General features: G+C 45.1%; 2 protein-coding genes across 2 annotated transcripts; one reads left to right on the forward strand and one right to left on the reverse strand.

Moving 5' to 3' along the window:
- Positions 1 to 2550: 2550 nt before the first annotated feature.
- LOC120669337 lies at positions 2551 to 3081 on the reverse strand. Its single transcript, XM_039949107.1, has one exon. The coding sequence runs from the start codon at positions 3079 to 3081 to the stop codon at positions 2551 to 2553; it is 531 nt and encodes a 176-aa protein (XP_039805041.1).
- A 10398-nt stretch (positions 3082 to 13479) lies between these two features.
- LOC120670507 (serine/threonine protein phosphatase 2A 55 kDa regulatory subunit B alpha isoform-like) lies at positions 13480 to 21244 on the forward strand. The gene is made up of 14 exons (XM_039950618.1): positions 13480 to 13826; positions 15188 to 15291; positions 15362 to 15457; positions 15748 to 15867; positions 16516 to 16713; positions 16866 to 16957; positions 17592 to 17710; positions 18701 to 18824; positions 18980 to 19100; positions 19449 to 19517; positions 19604 to 19695; positions 19784 to 19861; positions 20462 to 20529; positions 20615 to 21244. The coding sequence occupies exons 1-14, from the start codon at positions 13721 to 13723 to the stop codon at positions 20749 to 20751; spliced, it is 1524 nt and encodes a 507-aa protein (XP_039806552.1). The 5' UTR covers positions 13480 to 13720; the 3' UTR covers positions 20752 to 21244.
- The last annotated feature ends 866 nt before the right edge of the window (positions 21245 to 22110 follow it).

Consider the following 22110-nt stretch of genomic DNA (forward strand, 5'->3'; position numbering starts at 1 on the left):
GCCAAGACTGTCCCATTCCAATCTTGTGGTAGCGCTATTGTCCCAGGTTGTCGCTCTATGAACCGGTCCTTATGGAGAGTGGCCAACCAAGCACTAAGCACCGTGCTGGCTGGGGAGCCTCCACACAGCATGCGTAACGCACTGGCGGCAACAGGGAGGCGGTTCGGGGCTCCGGGCGTGATGCTCGGCGGAGATGGCGGCTCGGCGGCACAGGGCTCGCCGGGGTTTGACAAACTGGCAAAACCGGGGTCAAATCAAGCGGGTTTTGGGTCGGGCATGCCCAGCGTGCCATGGCGAACGTGCCTGGGCCCTCGGCAGGGCACGCTCGGGCTCGAGCCGTGGGTGCGACGGGTCAGGCGGCTAGACTCGCCGGGGCGAGGCGTGCTGGGTCCACGGGATGGCCTACGGGCCCTGGAATCTAGCGCAAACTAATGAGGGAGGGTCTGGCGTGCTCACCGTGGGTCGGGATCGAAGGAAGGGCCGGCGCAGTGTGGTCGTCGGTGAGTTCCGGGTGGTGGCGTTGGGCGGCGCTTGCGGTACGGGCAGTGGCGTGCTCCTCCGTTCTTCGGATCCCCACTGGTCGACGCGGGGCGGCGCTGCAAAGCAGTACAAGGGATCAGGGAAGCGTGAATAGCACCGGTGGCGAAGTAATTCGATGGCGGAGGAGCTTACCTGCAGCGGTTGCTCTGCTCTAGGTAGGGACAAGGCGGCGGCTAGGGTTTGCGACTGCGGGATGGGAGGAGGAGGGGAGGCACGGGGCTCCTATTTGTAGGGCGGCTGGGTGCCTTGGCGTGCGCGCCCGAGATTGGAAAGCCGGCGAGATTGCGGCCGGGGATCTCGGACGTGCTGGTGGGTCTGTTGTGCCGCGGAGGGGAAAGAGCTGCCATGCGGGGCCCATGGGTCAGCGGCGGAGCGCGCGCGGCGCGGGCGGAGTCGCTGGCGTGCGGGGCCGGGCCGTCAGGGGGAACATGGGCGACGCGGGGTGAGCGGCTGCAGCGGGCCGAGCGCTGGACCGCGGTTAGGTGAGGGAGCAGGCCGACTGAAGGTGGACTGGGCCGGACGTGGGAAGAAAGAAAGGGAGCTGGGCTCGGGCTGGTTTGTTGGGTTTTGGGCTGGGTTCTTTTCTATTTCTTTCTCCTTTCTATTTCTATTTTCCTATTTCAAACACTACTCAAACTAAAGCCATTTGAATTCAAATTCAAATTTGAATTCAGCTCTAGCACTCAAACGAAAAGAACAATGCACCAGCATGAATGCAACAAACATTTTTAACCCTATGATAAATTTTAATTACTTATGGAACAAAAATTGGATTAAATGCCATACTAAACACAATAAACCTTAGAAAATTAAATGAAGCCAAATAAATTTATTAATAAATGCTGAAATTTAAATTGGCGTGTTACAGCTACGGAGGCATAGTAGATGTCGATGCAGCTCTCTTGGCGTCGTCAATTGTGAAGGCGCTGAGTTCTACTGACCATTTGACGACTCGGCCGTTGGCATCCTTGTTGTGCAGGATAGGTGGACAGGTGGAGTTGTTCCCCGTCTTCTATTGCTGTTAGGACAGGGGTGAGGTGAGAAAATCCTTGAGCTCCTGGAATGCTTTGGAAGCATCGTCGTTCCGCTCGAACTTGTCGGACTTCCGGAGAAGTTTGAAGAAGGGTAGGCCTCTATCGCCGAGTCGGCTTATGAACCTACTCAAGGTGGCCATGCACCCTGTGAGCTTCATCAAGTCCTTTTTGCTCCTGAGAGGCTTCATGAACCTGATGGCATTGACCTTGGTGGGGTTGGCTTCGATGCCCCGGCTACTGACTATGAAGCCGAGTAGTTTTTTGGACGAGACACCGAACAACACTTGGTCGGGTTGAGCTTCCATTTGAATTTCCTGAGATTTTCAAATGTCTCGGAGAGATCCGTAAAGAACTGATCATTACATATTTTCTTGACGACGACGTCATCGACATAGGCCTAGGCGTTGCGCCCGATCTGCCCCTAGAGGCATCTCAGAATGGCCTTCTGGTACGTGGCACAGGCATTCTTGAGGCTGAACGTCATGGTGTTGTAGCAGTAGGCCCCGAAAGGGGTGATGAAGGATGTCTTCTCTTGATCTGACTCCTTGAGGGCTATCTGGTGGTACCCTGAGTAACAGTCAAGAAAAGAGAGGAGAACGCACCCGGCCATCAAGTCGACAACCTGATCGATGCGTGGTAGAGGAAAGGGATCTTTAGGGCAGTGTTTGTTGAGATCGGTATAGTCAACACACATTCTCCAATCACCATTTTTCTTTCTTGCAAGGACTGGGTTTGCCAGCCAATCTGGGTGTGCGACTTCACTGATAAAACCGGCGGCTAGGAGCCGAGTTACTTCTACCCTAATAGCCTCCTTTCGATCTTGCGTGAAGTGGCGGAGCCATTGCTTGACGGGTCTCGCCTTCGTGTCAAGGTCTAAGGAGTGATCAGCCTCCTCCCTTGGGACTCCTGGCATGTCAGATGGCTTCCATGCGAAGATGTCCCAATTCTCCCGGAGGAAGGAGGTGAGCGCACCTTCCTATGCCGAGTCGAGGCTGGCCCCAATTACGGTGGTCTTGTGTGGCTCATCGTCCCGGAGGACGATGGTCTTGGTCGCCACGACTGGCGCGAGCTGCGACTCGGAAGTTGACTCCTTGGCAGGGATCTGCTGCTGGTCCGCCGGGAGGTTCTTTGCTGCCTGGGCAACAAGAACCAAGTTCTTGGATCGTTCTAGGGTGTCGGAGAGCTCGATGTTCTTGGCCTCGCACGCATAGGAGGTCTGCAGATCTCCGTAGATCGAGAGGACCCCCTTTGGAGCTGGCATCTTCAGGAGAAGATACGTGTGGTTGGGGATCGCCATGAACTTGGCGAGGGAGAGACTTCCCAGGATGGCGTGGTAGGAGGTCTCGAACTCGGTGACCTCGAAGTTGATGTACTCGGTGCGGTAGTTGTCGCGGGTACCGAAGGTGACCGGCAAGGTGGCCCAGCCGACCGGAGTCAACCCGGCTCCAGGGATGATGCCGTAGAAGGCCTGGTCGGATGGGACTAGGGAGGTCATGTCGTAGCCCATGCTCTCTAACGTGCTAGTGAAGATGATGTCGAGGGCGCTGCCATCGTCGACGAGTACTTTGGCCAGGCGGACCTGGCTGACCACCGGGTTGACCACGAGGGGTAGGCACCCGGCCTTGGCAGGTGAACCCAGTGGTCGCGGCGGTCGAAGGTGATCGCCGTCTCTGACCACCGCAGGGGTTCAACCTGGTGTTTGAACACCAGGTTGACTTCGTGGTCATCCAGCTTGAGCTTGCGCCGGCATGATGGCTTGCTGGGGCCGCTGAATATGAAGTTGACGGCCCTGTCTTCTTCCTGGAAGCTCCCTGGGGAGTCTTCCCTCTGCTCATCGTCGTCTCGCCAGGGCGAGTTGCGCCTCCGTGAGCGCGCCCGGGTGGTTCTGGAACCACTCGTCCTGTCGTGGTCGTCGTGGCAGGGTGACTTGGAGTCATCGTCCTTGATGACGCTGCTGGAGAGTGCTCGGCACTCCCAGACGGTGTGGTTTGCGTCCTTGTGCCAAGGACACTTGCCATCCAAAAGCTGATCCAGGTCCGCTTGGTTGAGGGTGGAGCAGAACTGGGACCTTTCGGCGACGGCGATGGTGTTCTCGGGGCCACGCTTGCGGTCCCAGTTCTTGGACGATTCGGCGCGGTCGTGCTTCTTCCCGTGACGAGGTGAACGATCGTCGCGTCGATGTTCCAGGCGGTTGTCCCGCTGAGAGGGGTGCTCGGAGGAGTCGTTCTTGGTCTTGTGCTGGCGATTGGCTCGCTCGGCATCTTCCATGTCAGCGTGCTTGTTGACGACCGCCATCATGTCGCCCACGGTCTTGGGGTTGCTCTCGAACATCTTCCTCCATAGTTCGATGCTATGGAGGCCTTTGTGGAAGTGGTGGATAACATCCCTGTCATCAACCTCTGTAATGGTATTACGGTTAGCGAAGTACCTCTTGATGTAGTCGTGGAGGGACTCGTCAGGTTGTTGGATGGCGCTGGCCAGATCCCATCTGGTTTTGGGACCCGGGCAGGATGCCTAGTAGTACTGGACGAAGGCACTGCAGAGATCTTGCCAGCTGTTGATGGAGCCGGCAGGGAGCGCTTCAAGCCAGTTGAGGGCGTGGCGACCCATCATGACCAGGAAGTAGGCAGCCATGATGTCATTGTCGCCGCACACGGCTCGGACGGCAATGGAGTAGGTGTGCAGCCACGTCTTGGGGTCTGACTCGCCGTCGTACTTCTCGATTCCGGTTGGCTTGAAGATGGCGGACCACTGGATGGCCCGAAGCTGGTTGGAGAAGGCAGAGAAGCCATTGAGGTCGTTGTCGGGTTTGTAGTCGCGACGAGATCACCGCACAGGGTTGTTGCCCCGGCGGTCGCAGTTCTGGTGGTCGGTGTCAGGGACGCCGTGTTCCTCGTCGTACTGGCAACGTCGCTCGCGTTCGGTGGCGTCGCGTTCGCGGTGACGGTCGTTGATGCGCGGGCGCAGGACTTGTTGGTTGAGTTGAAGACAAAGATCGTTCTGGTTGACCTCCTCTTCATCATCGCCGTGGGGTCGTGTCGAGTGATGACTCGACTGGGCGCGGTAAGCCGAGTTATCCTTGCGCAACTGCTGGGCTTGTGTGGCGGCCACATGCAGATGAGCACGAGCCTTGACGATCTCGGGGGTCTCCTGGAGGCCCTCGAGCACCTGGAACACCGCGGCAAGGTTGGTCGATGGCGTGGCGAAGACGTCTTGGCCGTTGTAGTCGAGGATGAAGTCGGTGTCGAGGTTGCACGGCCGAATCGGTGAGCGCCGGTTCCTGGGGTTGCGCCGGTCGGCGTTCTCCATGCCGCGCTCGGCCCGATGAATGGCCACGTCATTGCGCCTCATGTCGGCGCGGACCTCGTTGCGGTGGAGTCGTTGCGCCCTCTCCTCGTCGGTCTCGTTTTCACGAGTATCGGAGTCGTCAGAGACGATGAAGATCTGGCGATGCTCTATCGCCGAAGAGCGGTTGGGTGGGAGGGTGAATGAAGCATCTTGGAAGCCGAGTTCCGCTCCCGAAGCCGAGTCAGATCGGATCAGACCCAGGGTGGCTGGGTCGGATAGTCGCACTCGGATCTGATCCGAGTACATCATAGCGGCATTGCGGAGTCCGAAGGGGACCCGATCCGGGTCGTTGCGGTGTCGGAGCGCGTCCTTGCCGAGCTGGATGCACTCGGCGATGGATCTGCCGACTCGATCTATCTGGGAGATAAGATCGTCAGCAGATTTGGCAGGGCGACGGGTTGCCCTGGAAGGGGTGACCGTCACGTAGTCCACCTCGGGTCCGGGAACTCGAGGTGTGACGGATCTCGGGGTGGCCAGATCGGATCTGGTCCTGGTGGAGATGCTGCCAAGTCCGCGGAGGATTCGGTCAGGGTCATCTAGGTGATGAAGCGCGAGTTCGCCGAGTTGGATGCACTCAGCGATAGATCTGCCAACACGATCTATCTGGAGGATCAGATCGTCGGCAGATTCGTCAGGGCGACGAGTCACCCTGGTTGGCATGGTCGTCATGCCAAAGCTCTCAGATTCGGAAATCCGAGAGGTGACAGAAGCCTGGGGGTCAGATCGGATCTAACCCCAGCGAAGACGCTGCCCCCGATGGTCGAGGGGCCGAAAGTGGGGTTCCTGTGAACCGTGACCTCCGGGAAGCTCCCGAAGGTGAAGGAAAAGCCGACTGTCGCCTCCATCTAGGCGGTGACACTAGCGGAGAAGACGACGCCGGAGTTGGCTGCCATTGAACTCGATGTATGAGCCCTAAGTCCCCTACTGGCGTGCCAACTGTCGGATTATTATTCCGGCCAGTCCACCAAGGGTGTACCCGGCGGTAGAGTTTCAGGATGGGGATCTCAGGACCAATAGCTCAATGGTAACACGAAGACACAGGGACTTAGACAGGTTCGGGCCGCGATGAGCGTAATACCCTACGTCCTGTGTTCGGGGTTGTATTAGGGTTTGTGGAATGCTGCGAAAAGAAGAGGTCCCTATAGGTCTTCCCACGTCTCCTTTATATAGACTAGGAGCCGTAGGGGTACAAGGAAGGTATGCTCGGGTGGTTTTACAAGAAAGAAGGTCGGTTAAGATCCCTAGATATCTGGGCTTCTAGCTGGAGCCTCTCATCCTGATCTACTGAAGATCCTTTCCGCGCACAGCCGAGTCCTGCACGCCAAGTAGTCATAGCCGAGTCACCGAGCAGGATAGTCTCTCGTGTTTTGGGACCCCACTCGACAAGAAGGTACATAAATCTACCTCCGTCAGTCATACTACAGGCCTTTCATGAGTTTCTAGAGAATACCCAGTTCTCATAAACTATGACCAGTAGTCAGACTCATATAGGTGTGTTCCTTTCATATGTTCTGTAGGACAACATCTTTGTTTCAAGAAAACAACTCATTTGTTTTAAAGAAACCACCTAGAACACATTAAGGTATAGACCAACCTGCCATACAGATTAGAAGAGAAATGCACCTTATACACTAAATGAGCTTTTTTTACAAAGGTTCCCTTCTCTCAGTCAGACTTTAGTTTGTTTCACCATCCTACTTCACGGGATCTCCGATCACGTAGGACAGGTGTCCACTATAGAATGACTCACATGAGTTTCAAGTCCAATTCCATAGATGCATTGTCTATAACATTCCTTGAAAGACCCTTTGTAAACTGATCTGCCAGATTTTTAGCCGTCTTGATGACTTCATGTCAGCCTTTGAAATATTCACCTTGACAATCACCGTTTGATTGTCACAGTTCATTAAAATTGCCAGTATCGGTTTTTCAACTATCGGCAAGTCCATAAGGAGCTCACGAAGCCACTCAGCCTCAACAGTAGTGGTATCTAATGCTGTGAGTTCTGCTTCCATGGTTGACCTCGTTAAGATAGTCTGCTTGCAAGACTTCTAGGAAACAGCTCCACCACCAAGTGTGAACATATATCCACTTGTGGCCTTTATCTCATCAGCATCAGAAATTCAGTTTGAATTAATATACCCTTCTAGTACCCTAGGGTACCTGGTGTAGTGAATTCCATAGTTCATTGTGCCCTTTAGATAGCACATTACTCTTTCAAGAGCCTTCCAATGATCATCTCCCGGGTTTGAAACAAACCGGCTCAGTTTGCTTACAGCAAATGAGATGTCAGGTCTTGTTGCACTAGCTAAATACATAAATGATCCAATGATCTGAGAATATCTAAGCTGATCTCGCATTATTCTTTTGTTCTTCCTTAGAATTAAACTGGCATTATGTGGTGTTGAGACATGTTTATACTCGCTATAATCAAAACAACTTAACACCTTCTCCACATAGTGAGACTGTGAAAGAATCACCCCACCATTGCTCTCTTTTACCAGCTTTATATTAAGGATAACATCAGCTTCTCCCAGATCTTTCATCTCAAAATTTTGAGATAAAAAGTCTTTGACTTCCTCAATCACATTAAGGCTAGTGCCAAAGATCAGTATGTCATACACATACACACACACAATCACTCCTTCAACCTCACCATAGCGATAGTACACACATTTGTCAGCTTCGTTCACAACAAAGCCAGCAGATGTCAAAGTTCTGTCAAACTTTTCATGCCACTGCTTAGGCGCTTGCTTGAGACCATATAAAGATTTCAACAACTTACAAACCATTCCTTCTTGACCCTTTGATACAAACCCTTCTGGCTAATCCATATAGATCTCCTCTTCCAACTCTCTATCTGATGAACGAGAAGACCATAAGAGGCTGCCAAAGAAAGTAACACTCGAATTGTGTTCAATCGGGCAACTGGTGAATAAGTGTCAAAGAAATCTTCTCCTTTTTTCGGTATAACCCTTGGCCACAAGCCTAGCCTTGTACTTTTCAATAGTACCATCTAGCCTAAGTTTTTTTTTCTTGAACACCCACTTGCATCCAACCAGTTTACATCCACAAGGACGTTTAACAACCTCCCAGGTTCCATTAGACATAATAGAATCTATCTCACTCCTCACTGCTTCCTTCCAATAGTCAGCATCAGGAGATGAATATGCCTCTTCAATGGTTCTGGGTGTATCATCCATGAGATATACAATGAAATCATCACCAAAAGACTTTACAGTCCTTTGTCTCTTGCTCTTTCTAAGAGCATCATTGTTATCCTCCTCAGGATTTTTCACAAGTGTAGGTTCATTGTGTTCTATTGGCTCAGTAAAGCTATCAGCCTCGATGAACTCTTGCCTAGATGAACTTGTTCCATCTCTCATGGGAAAAATATTTTCAAAAAATGAAGCATCTCTGGACTCCATTATTGTACCAACATGCATGTCAAGTACTCCAGATTTCACTATTAAAAATTTATACCCAACGCTATAAATAGCATAACCTAAAAAGATACAATCCACAGTTTTAGGTCCAAACTTACGTTTCTTAGTTATTGGAACACTCATTTTTGCCAAACAACCCCACGTACGTAAGTATGAAAGTGTTGGTCGCATGGTGTTATCTCTTTATTCTTTGTAGGAACACGGTTTAGGACATGACATGCAGTCAATATAGCCTCACCCCATCATTCCTTGGAAAGTCCCGCTGTATCTAACATAGAGTTAACCAAATCAGTTAGAGTGCAATTTTTTCTTTCGGCAACCCCATTTGACTGAGGTGAATAGGGAGGCGTCCTCTCATGAATAATACCATGTTCCTAGCAGAATGAAGTGAATAAATTTGAGAAGTACTCGCCACCACGATCTGACCTAACTCTTTTGATCTTTCTCTCAAGTTGGTTTTCTACTTCAGCTTTATAGATTTTAAAGTAGTGTAAAGCTTTATTTTCTGACTTCAACAAATAGCTGTAACAAAATCTAGTGCAGTCATCGATCAAAGTCATGAAATATCTTTTACCACCTTTTGTCAACACAACATTCATTTCGCACAAATCGGAATGAATTAATTCTAAGGGTGCCAAGCTCCTCGTCTCCACGGCCTTATGAGGCTTGCGAGTTTATTTTGATTCAACACATACATGGCATTTAGAATTTTTGACAAAAGTAAATTTTGGAATTAAACTCAAATTAGCTAAGCGCGTCATACAACCAAAATTAACATGACAAAGCCTTGAATGCCAAACATTTGATTCATCAACATTAATAACATTGCATGCAACTTTATTACAAATATATGACAAAGAAAGACGGAACAAGCCTCCGCTTTCATAACCTTTTTCATTGAAAGTATCAAACTTAGACAAGAATATAAGATACATTTATTGGACTCAAAGACTAATTTAAAACTATCTCTACACAGTAGAGAGCCGCTGACTAGGTTCTTCTTGATGGTGGGGACATACTGCACGTTCTTCAGCTGCATGGTCTTCTCCGAAGTAAACTTCAGATTTACCGTACCAACACCAAGAACACGTGCATGCGATCCATTCCCCATCAGCAAGGAGGAAGTCCCTCCGATCTGGTAAGAAGAAAACAAAGAAGCATCAGCACAAACATCAATATTAGCACCAGTGTCAACCCACCACTCGGGTGAACAAAAAAACTGAAAGAACTATAGGTAATGAATTACCGTACCCCGGTGTTCCTCCAGGCTCGCTAATTACCATGTTGGAGGAATTCTTGCCTTTGTGGTTCGGACACTTTGCAGCAAAGTGTTCCGTACTAGCACACACATAGCATGCTCTCTTCTTCTTCTTCTTCTTGAAAGTGATTGTCTGCTTAGCCTTTGGTTGGTTCAGCAGTGGCTTTTTTTTATTCTTGCGGGAGTTGTTCTTCTAAACAAGATTGGCACTTGAAGCACCAACAACTCCTTTCCCACGTAGGTCCTTTGCTCTCGCCTTCTCCTCAATATCAAGAGTCCCAATGAGTCCATCTATAGTGAACTCTTGTCTCTTGTGTTTCAGTGAAGTAGCAAAGTCTCTCCAAGAAGGTGGCAGCTTAGAGATAATACCTCTGGCCACAAACTTATTGGGTAACACACATGGGGACTCTTTGCAACAATTTCTGAGATCTTTTGCCAGAGTATGTATTTCATGAGCATGTTCCACCACAGAACGGTCTTCGACCATCCTATAGTCAAGGAATTGCTCCATAACATACAACTCACTGCCGGCATCAGACACTCCATATTGAGCCTCAAGAGCATTCCACAAAGCCTTGCCAATTGGCAGCCGGATATAAGAATCCACCAGGTTTTCAGCGAGAACACTAATGACGCAGTCTCGAAAGAGGTTATCAGCCTCATCGAACGCATTCCCTTCCTCTGGAGTGAACTGTTCAGGCTTACTCTCTTTTACATGCATCATTCTCGGCGCTGTCAACCATAGTATAAGCCACTCACGTCAACGTTTGTAATTGGAACCATCAAAAGGTGGTGGTTTGATTATTGCAGCAAAGCTAGATACCGAAAGCCTATTAACATGATCAGGTTTTTGGATTGTTAGATATCTTGGCATTTTTCGGTATATTTAATTCCAAAATTAACAATGTAATTAAACAATATTTCCATGACTATAGTGAGTGAAACTAAGCATGTGCAAGTGTTCAAACTTAACACTAAATTGAACAAAAAGAAACATATCAGTTTCAGATTGTACCCCAAGACGGGACCAGTGCCGGAGGCACCGGTTGCGTCGTTACCAGCTGGAATAGACATTCTATTCGACTGGCCTTGCTTGATGTAGCCGAACGACGTCGATGCAGGAAAATGTTCGCAATGCAGTCCCACGAACCACGAACGATCACCAGAAAGTAGACGAAGTAGTCATTTTGGTCGCCGAGATGTAGATGAAGTAGTCGTTCACGCCGCCAGGAAGTAGTCGAGGTAGTCGATCAGGGAGCGAGCAGTTGCGTCAAGACGCTCCCCAAAAACCCGATAGCCCGCTATCCCGTGCAGGACCTTCAGCGAGCAGAGGTTCCGAAGGCCTGCTCTCGCTAGAACTGTGCGCGCAAAAAAATGTTCACAGTGCAGTCCCACAAACCACGAATGATCACTAGGAAGTACACGAAGTAGTCGTTCTGGTCGCCGGGATGTAGACGAAGTAGTCATTCACGCCGCCAGAAAGTAGTCGAGGTAGTCGTTCAGGGAGCGAGCAGTCGCGTCAAGACGCTCCCCAAAAACCCGATTGCCCACTATCCCGTGCAGGACCTTCAGCGAGAAGAGGTTCCAGAGGCCTGCTCTCGCTTGAACTGTGCGAGCAGTGCTAGCAATGGAGATGACAGATGATAGAAAGCAGCTAAGGGAGAAGGGGGAGGTTTTCTAAGTAGGAGTACCTGAAGCAAGTGCTTGTGGTGTGTTGATGAGTGGAGGAGAGGCTAGTTTATATAGGTGTGGAGGTGCCTCAGATTCAATGAATCTGGACGCTGTAATTGGCTTTGATCAGTTTTGATGAGTGTAGTTACTGGTGAATCAGTGACATCAGTTACTAGTAACGGTCAAGGCTATGATTCTTCAGCCATCACTGTCAACGTTTATTGTCTCTGAATTATTGTATTCAACAACAAAACGTTCTCATCTCAGCCATTCAACAACAAAACATTCTCATCTCAGTCTCTGAATTATTGCATTCAACAACAAAATGTTCTCATCTCAGCCATTCAACAACAAAACGTTCTCATCTCAGCGGCGCAAAATGTTCTCATCTCAGCGCGCCGCGCCCCCCGCCTGGCCCGGCGAGGCGAGCGCTCGCATGTGTGGTTCACTAACCTCCTCTGACTGGCTTCACAAGTGGTGTACACAAGATCCACCCTTTAAGTTGGTTGAGATTCTCCTCAAATCCCGATACAGAATTAAACAATTGATTCTCTAGCATTTAATAGTTGGCTTTGAATTCTTTTAAGTGCATTGAAGAGAATAAAAGGGCCAAACCCATAATTCCAACAGTAACTTTATAGCAACCCGTCAAGTTGAGCTCAACTGCCTCATTTCTCTCCCCCTCGTTCTCTTGTTATATCACACTGTCAATCCTCGCTCGTTCTCTTCCTCCCTTGCACACGGTTCTTTTTTTTATCAGGCTTTCACACGGTTCTTGAATCTACTTTCACATATCAACACAACTTAGTAATCAAAAAATTCCATGTATAGTTCCCATTTAACAACACTGCTCTAGCATCTCCATACACCTAGTACAGTGGTATAGGAAATTCGTATACTTATATCATGTTTTATTTTCAGAGTCTGGCTCTTAATACAGAATTATATACAATAATACAACTTTGTACAAAATATACATTTCAGCCCATCCCAATCCACCACAACCCACATTAACATAGAACCCGTTACACCCCCACCCACTTATCTAATACTCCCTTCGTTCCAAATTATAAGTCATTACAAGAATCTTAGAGAGTTAAAAATTTTCAATTTTGACTAAATTTATATAACAAGATAATAACATTTATGATATCAATTAAGTATTATTAGATTCTTTGTTAGCTATATTTTCATAGTATACCTATTTGATATCATAAATCTTTGTGTTTCTCTCTATAATTTTGGTCAAATTTCGAGATGATTTGACTCTCCAAGATTCTTGGAATGACTTATAATTTGGAACAGAGGGAGTACAACCCATTCTAACCCACCCAAGCACACTCCATATCAAAACTTAACTCATTAAATATATTTCAACCCAAACTATTTGCAGGCCTACCCACATTGAAGTGTTATTACGAATTCAAGAAATCGATTTTCTCTTTTAAATGATGACAACATGCAAAAATCAAACATGTTATTGTTTCTTTATGAAGCCCATTATGTAAGTAGAGTATCAAAACCGCACAAATCAAATATATAAACCCAGCAAGAGCCACACAAACAAATAAAAGCGAAACCAGTAACACACAGAGAATCTCAGTTTGTAGACCATGGTTATGGTACTGGTTAATAACTGAGATTGGGATGTTGCAGAGATCACCACTTCTTCCCTTCTAATTTCTCCTAGCCCGCATGATCTCCTTCCCTCCCTCTCTCATGCAGGCGGCGGCACTTTTGCCGTGATAAGCTTCGAAACATTTATGACAGTTTGTGTCCAAGCTGCGGGCAGGGTGACACGAGCAAATCACACGCCGGAGACGGAGAAGACAAGAGTTGATCGCCAGTGACTCGGAAAGCATCTTTCTTTTGTACGGGTCCAATCGCAAACTTGAAGATCTCCAGAAAATTTCGTTATTTCGTAGGGGTCCAATTGCAAAATCCCCACCATGTCAGAAAGAGAAATATGAGCTCGCTCGCACGAACACAAGTACACGAGGCCCATGTTTGGTAAAATTTTATAAAAAAGACGAATGCATATATGGAGTACTAAACGCAATTTATTAATTTTTCAAGACGAATTTAATGAGTCAAATTTCATCATAATTGACTACAGTGATGCTATCTCCGTGACCAAATACTTTTACACCTCCTAACCAAACACAGCCGAGGAGAGAGAGGGAGACGCACACAGACACATAGGAGACCTCGCCGTCGCCCTCCCCCACATCACTTCGCCTCCTCCCCATTCCCTCCCTCGTCGCATCCCACACCCCACCCCACCCCACCCCTCGGCTCGATCTCCCTCGCCTCCGCCGCCGACGCGACCCCGACGCCCCATTATTCCAGAACCTTCTCCTCCCCTCCCCGATCCGCGGCGCGATCGCGTGACGGACGGACGGACGGACGGACGGACGGGCGCCATGGATCCCCCGAGCCCCGGCGACCAGGGCGAGGCGTCGCAGCCGCTGGACTGGCGGTTCGCGCAGGTCTTCGGCGAGCGCGCCGCCGGCGAGGACGTCCAGGAAGGTACGTACATAGTACGTCCGTGCGCGCGCGGGGGGGCTCGAGATCCGCGCGATTTGTGGGGTGCTCTGGGAGCGGGCCGTGCCAGTGGGACGGCCTGGGGCGGTGGGGATCGGTTGGGCTAGGTGGTGGGACTGGAGTTGTGCGGTCTCGTGAGATTTGGTCTCGTAGAAAATGCGCGCCCTTGATTCGCCCGCGCTGATGGCGCGACCCCTCAATGTTATCTCGCACAAAAGGCGTAGCTTTGGATTAAGATAGAGTATGACCATCCGGTTGCATGTAGAATCAAGTCAGATGGTTAGTTTGCTGCTCTATTAGCAAAGCGCTCCTCGTCTGAAGGCCTTCGGACCATGGATCGCAATTTCTGCCTGTTGGGTGCTGATTTGATCGCTAATGATATTTGTTTTAACTTTGGATGGATTGATTGCCTGTGCACCAGGCTCTGACTTGGGTTTGAGGAATGTGGTGATAAATAGGTGTTTCAATTTTGTGTCGTAAGGAATTAGGAAAAACAGTAAAGATGACGTGGAGCTTGTGAACTCTTATGGCTCCAGTTTTTGGGGGATACGTTGCGTAATGATTTTCCTGGGGCATTTGATGGCGTGTAATTCGAACTGAACGTTACAGGTAGTTGCTCTCATGAAATAAAAAGTCAGAAGAGTTTAGGTATCTATAAGAGATAATGTTGTCTTTTGCACGTGCTGTTGGCTTGTCGCCTTGTAGGAAATTTGTACTCAAATGTTTTGCGACTTGGATAATTGGCATTGGCGCTCCGTGCATTTGCTCTTGTGTTTGTTTTGGACGTATGTTGTCTGAACAGTTGTCGGGATGCGGGACACTAGATATGGTCTATCTGTGACATTCTATTATGACCACGCCGCATTATTCGAGTTGTGTGTATTTGGTCATCCACCAAGAGAAAGTAAAGGCTCGATGGACCATAAGCTTCTTAGTATGGAAGCTTGTACTTTCAGAATAGGCTGCTGTGATGATAGGTTCATGATACTGATGATGACTTCTTATTTTTGTCTGATTTCCTACTTTGTTTTATTTTATCGTTGAATGGAATCCTATATGTAATCAAACATCTTCCATGTAATCAAATTAGTTTTATTGAAGGTATATCACATTCAGATTTTGTTGTATCCAGAGGACTTGCATAATGAATCGAGCTTATTGCCCCTTTAATAAATAGCCTTTTGTTTCTCTGGGACTTAAAAAGGACATCTACTATATACCATACACTGATATTATCATCTAAATTTATTTTCCCAATATGCTCTGTTCATAAATAGGCGAGCACTCATTATTTTTTGCGAGTCAAGAATGCCTTGTATGTTAAATAGTATGCTGCTTTATTTCAGTTGACATTATCTCTGCAATCGAGTTTGATAAGTCTGGTGATCATCTTGCCACCGGAGATAAAGGAGGCAGAGTCGTATTGTTTGAAAGGACAGATGTTCGGGATGTAAGCACCACATATTTGAACTTTGTTTTTATTTTAATATTTTTTCCTAATGAAGTTACTCTATCGGCAGAATGCAAGCCGGAGAGAACTAGAGAGACAGGATGTTCCGGTTACTAGACACCCAGAATTCCGCTACAAAACCGAGTTCCAGAGTCATGAACCTGAGGTATGCTAATAAGCAGAATTTTCTGATTGTTTTTTTTTAAAAAAAAACTCAGCTGCATATATAGTTGTATAATTGTATTGACACAAGAAACTGAAGTAGGTGATGAGTGTTGACAATAACAGCTCCGAGAAAAAAAAAGAACTTTAGGTTATGCCATGGTACCGATTTTTGTTTCGTATACAATATGCTCTCATGAGCATACAGTGCTGTTCTTATTGTTTTCTTGTTGATTTTATCTTTAGATATAATGTTGTATAAGTGGTGTTCTTAATTTCATGTCATTCTTGTAGTTTGACTACCTAAAAAGTCTGGAAATAGAGGAAAAGATCAACAAGATCAAGTGGTGCCAGACATCCAACAATGCTCTCTCCCTTTTGTCTACAAATGATAAGACAATCAAATACTGGAAGGTATGGAGGAGAAATATGCTTGGGGTGTTTTTCAAATTTTCTAACCATTCTAAATTTGTTTTTTTATCCTAGTTTATACTCCCTCTAGTCGTAAATAAGTGACAGTTTTGGGGCTGTCTTAAGTCAACTATTCTAAACATAGCTTGCAAATTACTTTTTTATATATTAAATTTGGATCTTTGAAATGATACATGTAGATTTGTCTCAAAATGTAGTTTCATAGAAGTATACTTTTGCTATGTTTTATAAATATTTTGTAGCCAAAGGTAATAGTTAAAGTTATGTTTCGGAGGGAGTACTTAATTATATAGCATAAGGCTAGCCCTAGCATGGCAGGACTGTATTTACATTGTTGAATTTCAGCATACATCTTTTCCACATTGGTAGGGCAATATGGTTTGTATTCAACTAGAATTTGGTCTTGCTGGGAAAAGAATCTTAAGATTGACATCAAAATTGGCTGGTTAAATACAATAATTTGGTCATGATGCCAGTCACAACCTTTTGAACTTTGCAGACACAGGAAAAGTGTATGTTCTGTTCTTTGTGGTTTTATTTTTCACCATTGCTTTATAAGGTTGAAATTTTTGCTGCTGGTACCAAGTGCCATCTTTTTTATTTGCTTACCCCATTTCTTTTACTACCCAGGTGCAAGACAAAAAAGTAAAGCGAGTTTCTGTCATGAATTTGGACACTTCTCAAAGTTTAGGAAGTAGTACTGCTATTGCAAGTACGAGTAGTTCTAAGACACCTCTTCCAAATGGTGGTTGCTCAGATAAGTTCAATTGCCTGAACACTAATATCTCATTTCCACCTGGAGGTTGCCCATCACTGCGTTTGCCTGTGGTGAGTAATCAACCTCTGATTATATAATACCTGCAGAAGAAAACACATGATCAGCCCTGTATTTTTTATATTGAAACTATAAATTGTTTGGTGCATGCAATGCAAAACTGCAATTTTTTAATTCATTTGACTTCACTTTCAACCATACGCAGGTTACAAGTCTAGAGGCAAGCCCTGTTGCTAGATGTCGACGTGTATATGCTCATGCTCATGACTACCATATAAATTCTATCTCTAATAATAGGTCAGTCATCCTGTACATAGAATTTTTTCTTTTATATGGGATCCCTTTTGCACTTTGCCACTCTTTCTTTTCCATAGGTTGCTTCGGTTATGTTTATTTCCTTGCTTTCAAACAGAAAACCAGCAACCTAGTAGAACAGATACTTTTGAAGAGTCAGTGTTTAGTATCTGTTTTATCATCTATTGTGGGGTGCTCTTGCTCCTTAATGAATAAGTTTTCTCTCTAATATGCTTCATCAATTGTAGTTAAACGCTGTTGTTGGCTTGTTTCTAGTGCTTCAAATCTTTAATCTCTTCAGGTATTTCCATTCAATTGCACTTCCAACACACTGAATCTTTCATATAGGGCAAACTGAACCTAAGTTGTCTTGATAATAACTCAAGTTTCAGTCGGCATGTATTGCTCATGTATTACCTTTATAAGTACCGTGCGCGAGTGGCTTTTTCTGCCTTTTCATTGGGAGCGTCCTTGCTCACATAGTCACATTTTATTTTGATTAGTTTTATTTGCTACAGTAATGATGAGGCATTCAGCAGAGTTTTACGGTGTTCATCCTGTAGATTCCATATACTTTGTCAATGATGAAATTTGTGGCATTGTATTGATAATTGTTCCATTATTTGTTAATCTGCAGTGATGGGGAGACATTCATTTCAGCAGATGATCTGCGAATAAATTTATGGAACCTGGAAATAAATAGCCAAAGCTTTAACATTGTTGACGTGAAGCCTACAAACATGGAAGATCTAACAGGTAATTCCACTAGTCTTATAGTTTATCCTAAATAATGATGTGTTGCTGCTGCGGCCAGCGGTGGATCCAAAGGGGGGGCTGGGGGGGCTCCAGCCCCCCCTAAGAGCCCCTAATTACATGTAAATCACTGTAGCAAAAGCCTCAAATTACCATTAAATCTTCACACAAATCAACATATCCATTGTTTCAGCCCCCCTTGTCTCTCATCCTGCATCCGCCACTGGCTGCGGCATGCTGATATACTGAAATGTGATGGCTATAAATGTCTTGATGATTGCGAATTTGTTCTTATGCTTCGTCTTTTGGTACTTAGAAAAGAATCGGGATTACTGTCTTTTTCCTTGATAGTTGTTTGGGTTGTCACCAAATTTTCCGACACCGAAGGAGCTTGGACTTCTGTTGGCTACTGTTTGGTTTGTCATCATATTGCTTGCACCATTTGACTCATGACCCCAGCTGTTGGGAACTTGTGGTCTTCCAAAACTTGAACTTCTTATCATGGGCAGCTGTAGAATATTCTCATGGGCAGCTTCCTTGTAGACAAAAACCGAGTAGATGGGGGTGGGACCAATATAAGTTGGATGCTAATGTAGCTTCTGGGCTACTGTATTGTACTGGAGATACTATAAGAAGTAACAATAATTTTTCAATTCTGAATCAGCTTTTAATAAAGTATTGGGTATCAAATCATTGAAGCGAAATATTAGAAAGTTTATTTTCATGATGTTTGTCCATATTGAAACATGGGGCAGATTTATGTGTGAAATAAATTGTAAAAAGAGTTGTCTAATGGAATGACATTAAAAGTTTCCAATCTGGCACACAATGCTCTCTGTTTCTTGATATAAGCATGGTGTTTTCCCTTTGTCATTCTAATTATTAGAAATCTGGTAGGCTCATTTTTCATTTTCTTACAATTACTAGAAGTGTTTCTCATGATCACTCGTCTTGGCATAAGCACTTAATGATCTAATCCTATTCATATTTCAGAGGTGATTACATGTGCGGAGTTCCACCCAATCCATTGTAATACACTGGCCTATAGTAGCTCAAAGGGCTCCATCCGACTTATTGATCTACGACAATCAGCACTATGCGACAACCATTCCAAGATGTTAGTTATTCTCCATTTAGTCTTGTCTGTAAAACTTTACCCTTCTGTACTGGGCAGCATTGGAACCTTGTGAGGGTTGGGAATGTGTACAGTTATTTATATTGGAAAAGAAACTAGCAGATGCTTTATGAGTTAACGAAAAAGCCTATAAACAGATTTGAAGAACATGAAGCACCTGGATCAAGATCCTTTGCAGAGATTATTGTGTCAATTTCCGACATTAAGTTTTCAAGAGATGGAAGATATATTCTTAGTCGTGATTATATGACTCTCAAGGTTTGTTACTAGCTTCTCCATGTTCTTCTACCTTTGTTTTTTTTACCTAGCTTACACAAATACTTTTGGTCAGACCCAGAATAGTAATTGAATGCTGTTGCATCAGAAGTCGTTACATGATGTCATACTAATTAGCATTTTCAATTATTTGCAAGTTGCAACTGCTTCAATGAGGGAAAAACAGTTGGTGTATCTCTTCTATGTGGCATCGAGTACTTGTATAAAATTTGAATCTACAGTCAAGCGAACCCAACGAGATTATGAACTGTTTTGGTTTTTGAACTATGCTTAGTTACTAGCAGGAGTGCCCCTATGAGATTGCTTATCATCTTTTTGTTACATACTCAGCTATGGGATCTAAACATGGACTCGGGCCCTGTTTCAACCTTCCAAGTCCATGAACATTTAAGACCTAAGGTGAAGTTTCCTCAACCAAATGATTAAGAAAGAACTGATATTTATCACCGGAATATAATGTAATTTTATGCTATCACTGTTTTCAGCTTTGTGATCTGTATGAGAATGACTCGATTTTCGATAAGTTTGAGTGCTGTCTTAGTGGGGATGGACTTCGTGTTGCAACTGGTTCTTATGGGTATTTCTTTCAACCATTATTGACTGCATGTGAGATTTTATAGGAATCCTCTATTAACACTTTATTTTGCCTGTGCCTTTAAATGCAGCAACATATTTCGTGTTTTTGGTTGTACTCCTGGAAGCGTAGAGGCAACCACTTTGGAAGCAAGTAGGAATCCGATGAGGTATATTGAGTTATTGACATGCTGTGCCTTCTACTTTTACACATTCTTGTTCCTCATCTGTTGTTGCCATGGTTTGGTTTGTTGTGACTTGCACCCTACCTATCCATTTTCTGGGTGTTGTGGCCATGGTCCCCTTTGACATAGTTCATTTGATGTGGGTCAATCATATTTCATCTGAGAAATAAGCAGGTTTATTTGTACAAAAATAAGATCAATATTGAATGCATGAGATGCAAGTTGGGTATGGAACCCATTGCCATCCTATTTGAGAACAGGACGTCAAGAGGGTTGGTGAGTGATGACTAGAAAAGAACATCCGGGATCTATGGCCTTCTTTCTGTTTTCGTGTTGTTTCATAAAGTTCTTTCAGCAGTATTGCCTGCACGATTGCTCTTCTATTTTTCTAGAACATAGGTATCTTCTGTTTTGTGCTTTTATTATATTGAAACTAGTCAGATGTTATAAAGTCAGACGCAAGTTCATAGAGGGCGATATTATTGCTGCTATCTTCTTCACATTTTAGTGCATACAAAGTCTTACAAATGTTTTTTCCTGCAATTATAATGCTACCCATTTTTGTTTGATTGGGGGTTCCATTAGGCGTCAGATTGCAAATCCGACAAGGCCCACAAGGACACTGACTTCTTTTACCCGTGGTGTTCGGAGAGGTGACTGGTTCTCTTCAACATCAACTCAAGAATTTCCACTAAATTATTGTGTTCACCCAGTCATCACTTAACTATTATGCTGCAGGTGGAGAAAACCAAGGTGTTGATGCCAATGGAAATTCGCTTGACTTCTCAACAAAGTTGCTCCATCTCGCATGGCACCCAACTGAGAATTCCATCGCATGTGCTGCTGCAAATAGCTTGTATATGTATTATGCGTAGAGAATGTCCTACAGAAAATTTGTTGTTTTTTTTGGCTTGCTCCCCATGAAGGCCCAGGGCCTTTCAACTGCAACCAGAGAGATGGTGCAGGACGTTGTCATCACCCTTGGGGCCTAGAAGAGGCTGCTGATGTCCACAAGCTGACCTTGTTGCTATGTTGAAGTACTGCAGCCTTGTTGATTCTTTAGTACATGTGTAAATTATGATTCTAATCATGGAAAGTTTTGGTCCAAATATGCAATTGCAGACTGCTGTATCCAGTCGGCATTTGAAGGTGCAGATCGAAGATAAATTCTGCATTGGACTCGAGCGAATCCGCATTGCAATGGCTGAATGATTGACTGTCTTTCACTTGTAATGCCTCTTAGACAGGGCTAATCATGTTTTTGGAACTTGAATATTGGAACGATAGATATTATTACTCAGCTATTATTGTAGCTATTCATCTTTATTACTGTTCCTATTCGTTGGACTATTAAAATAAGTTAGCACAGATGTAATTGTGCTCCTGTTTGCTATTCTAAGCCTGGACTTTTCTTCAGTTCTTTGCTCTAAATCATGTTTGAACAATTTAGCACTTGCAAGAAGTCGAGAACGGTACTCACCGAATCATGTCATGATTTTTAACAAGAAATGTTTTCTTTCAACCATTTTACAACCAAGTGAATTCATGCAAGATGTAACTTAAAATTTTAAAATTTAGTTGTGCGTCATTAAGTTCTTGAATGTATTGGCGTATGTAACTTAAAATTTTTAAATTTTCTGTATTTGCAGTAACTTTTCGGGAAGAAAAGATAATTTTGTTGATTGTGTGTGGTTAAATAGTCACATTTTTAGATTGAACATATTTTCAGGTGATAATGTTTTTACTTACAATACGCCTCATCATCATAAAATAAGACATAAACGCCATATACACAGTGGACAATGTCCTAGACTCTAAAGTTCTAGTCAATAAAATTGCATTCCAAAATTACTTTTGGTCTCTTAAGTCAAAGAAAAAAAGGTTAAGAAGGAAGTACTGCACCTACTCTTGGAGTCCGTACTTTTTACATTTTAATTTTTTTCAGAAAAATTTCATTTAGACCTTCGAAAAAATAATTTATATTTTTGGACCCAAAGAATCGACACTTACCTCGGCGCCATAAATCATGACACCGACCCTCATGCCCCGGAGCAAGCGGAGCCGAGCTGGCGCCTATGAGCCCGTTTAGTTACCAAAAATTTTCACCCAAAATTTTTTACCTCCTCTTTGGACACATGCATGGAACATTAAATATAATTAAAAAATAAAACCAATTGCACAGTTTGGATGTACACGATGAGACGAATCTTTTGAGTCTAATTAGTGTATGATTA

Source organism: Panicum virgatum, chromosome 4N, assembly GCF_016808335.1.
Source record: "Panicum virgatum strain AP13 chromosome 4N, P.virgatum_v5, whole genome shotgun sequence".
Taxonomy (NCBI): domain Eukaryota; kingdom Viridiplantae; phylum Streptophyta; class Magnoliopsida; order Poales; family Poaceae; genus Panicum; species Panicum virgatum.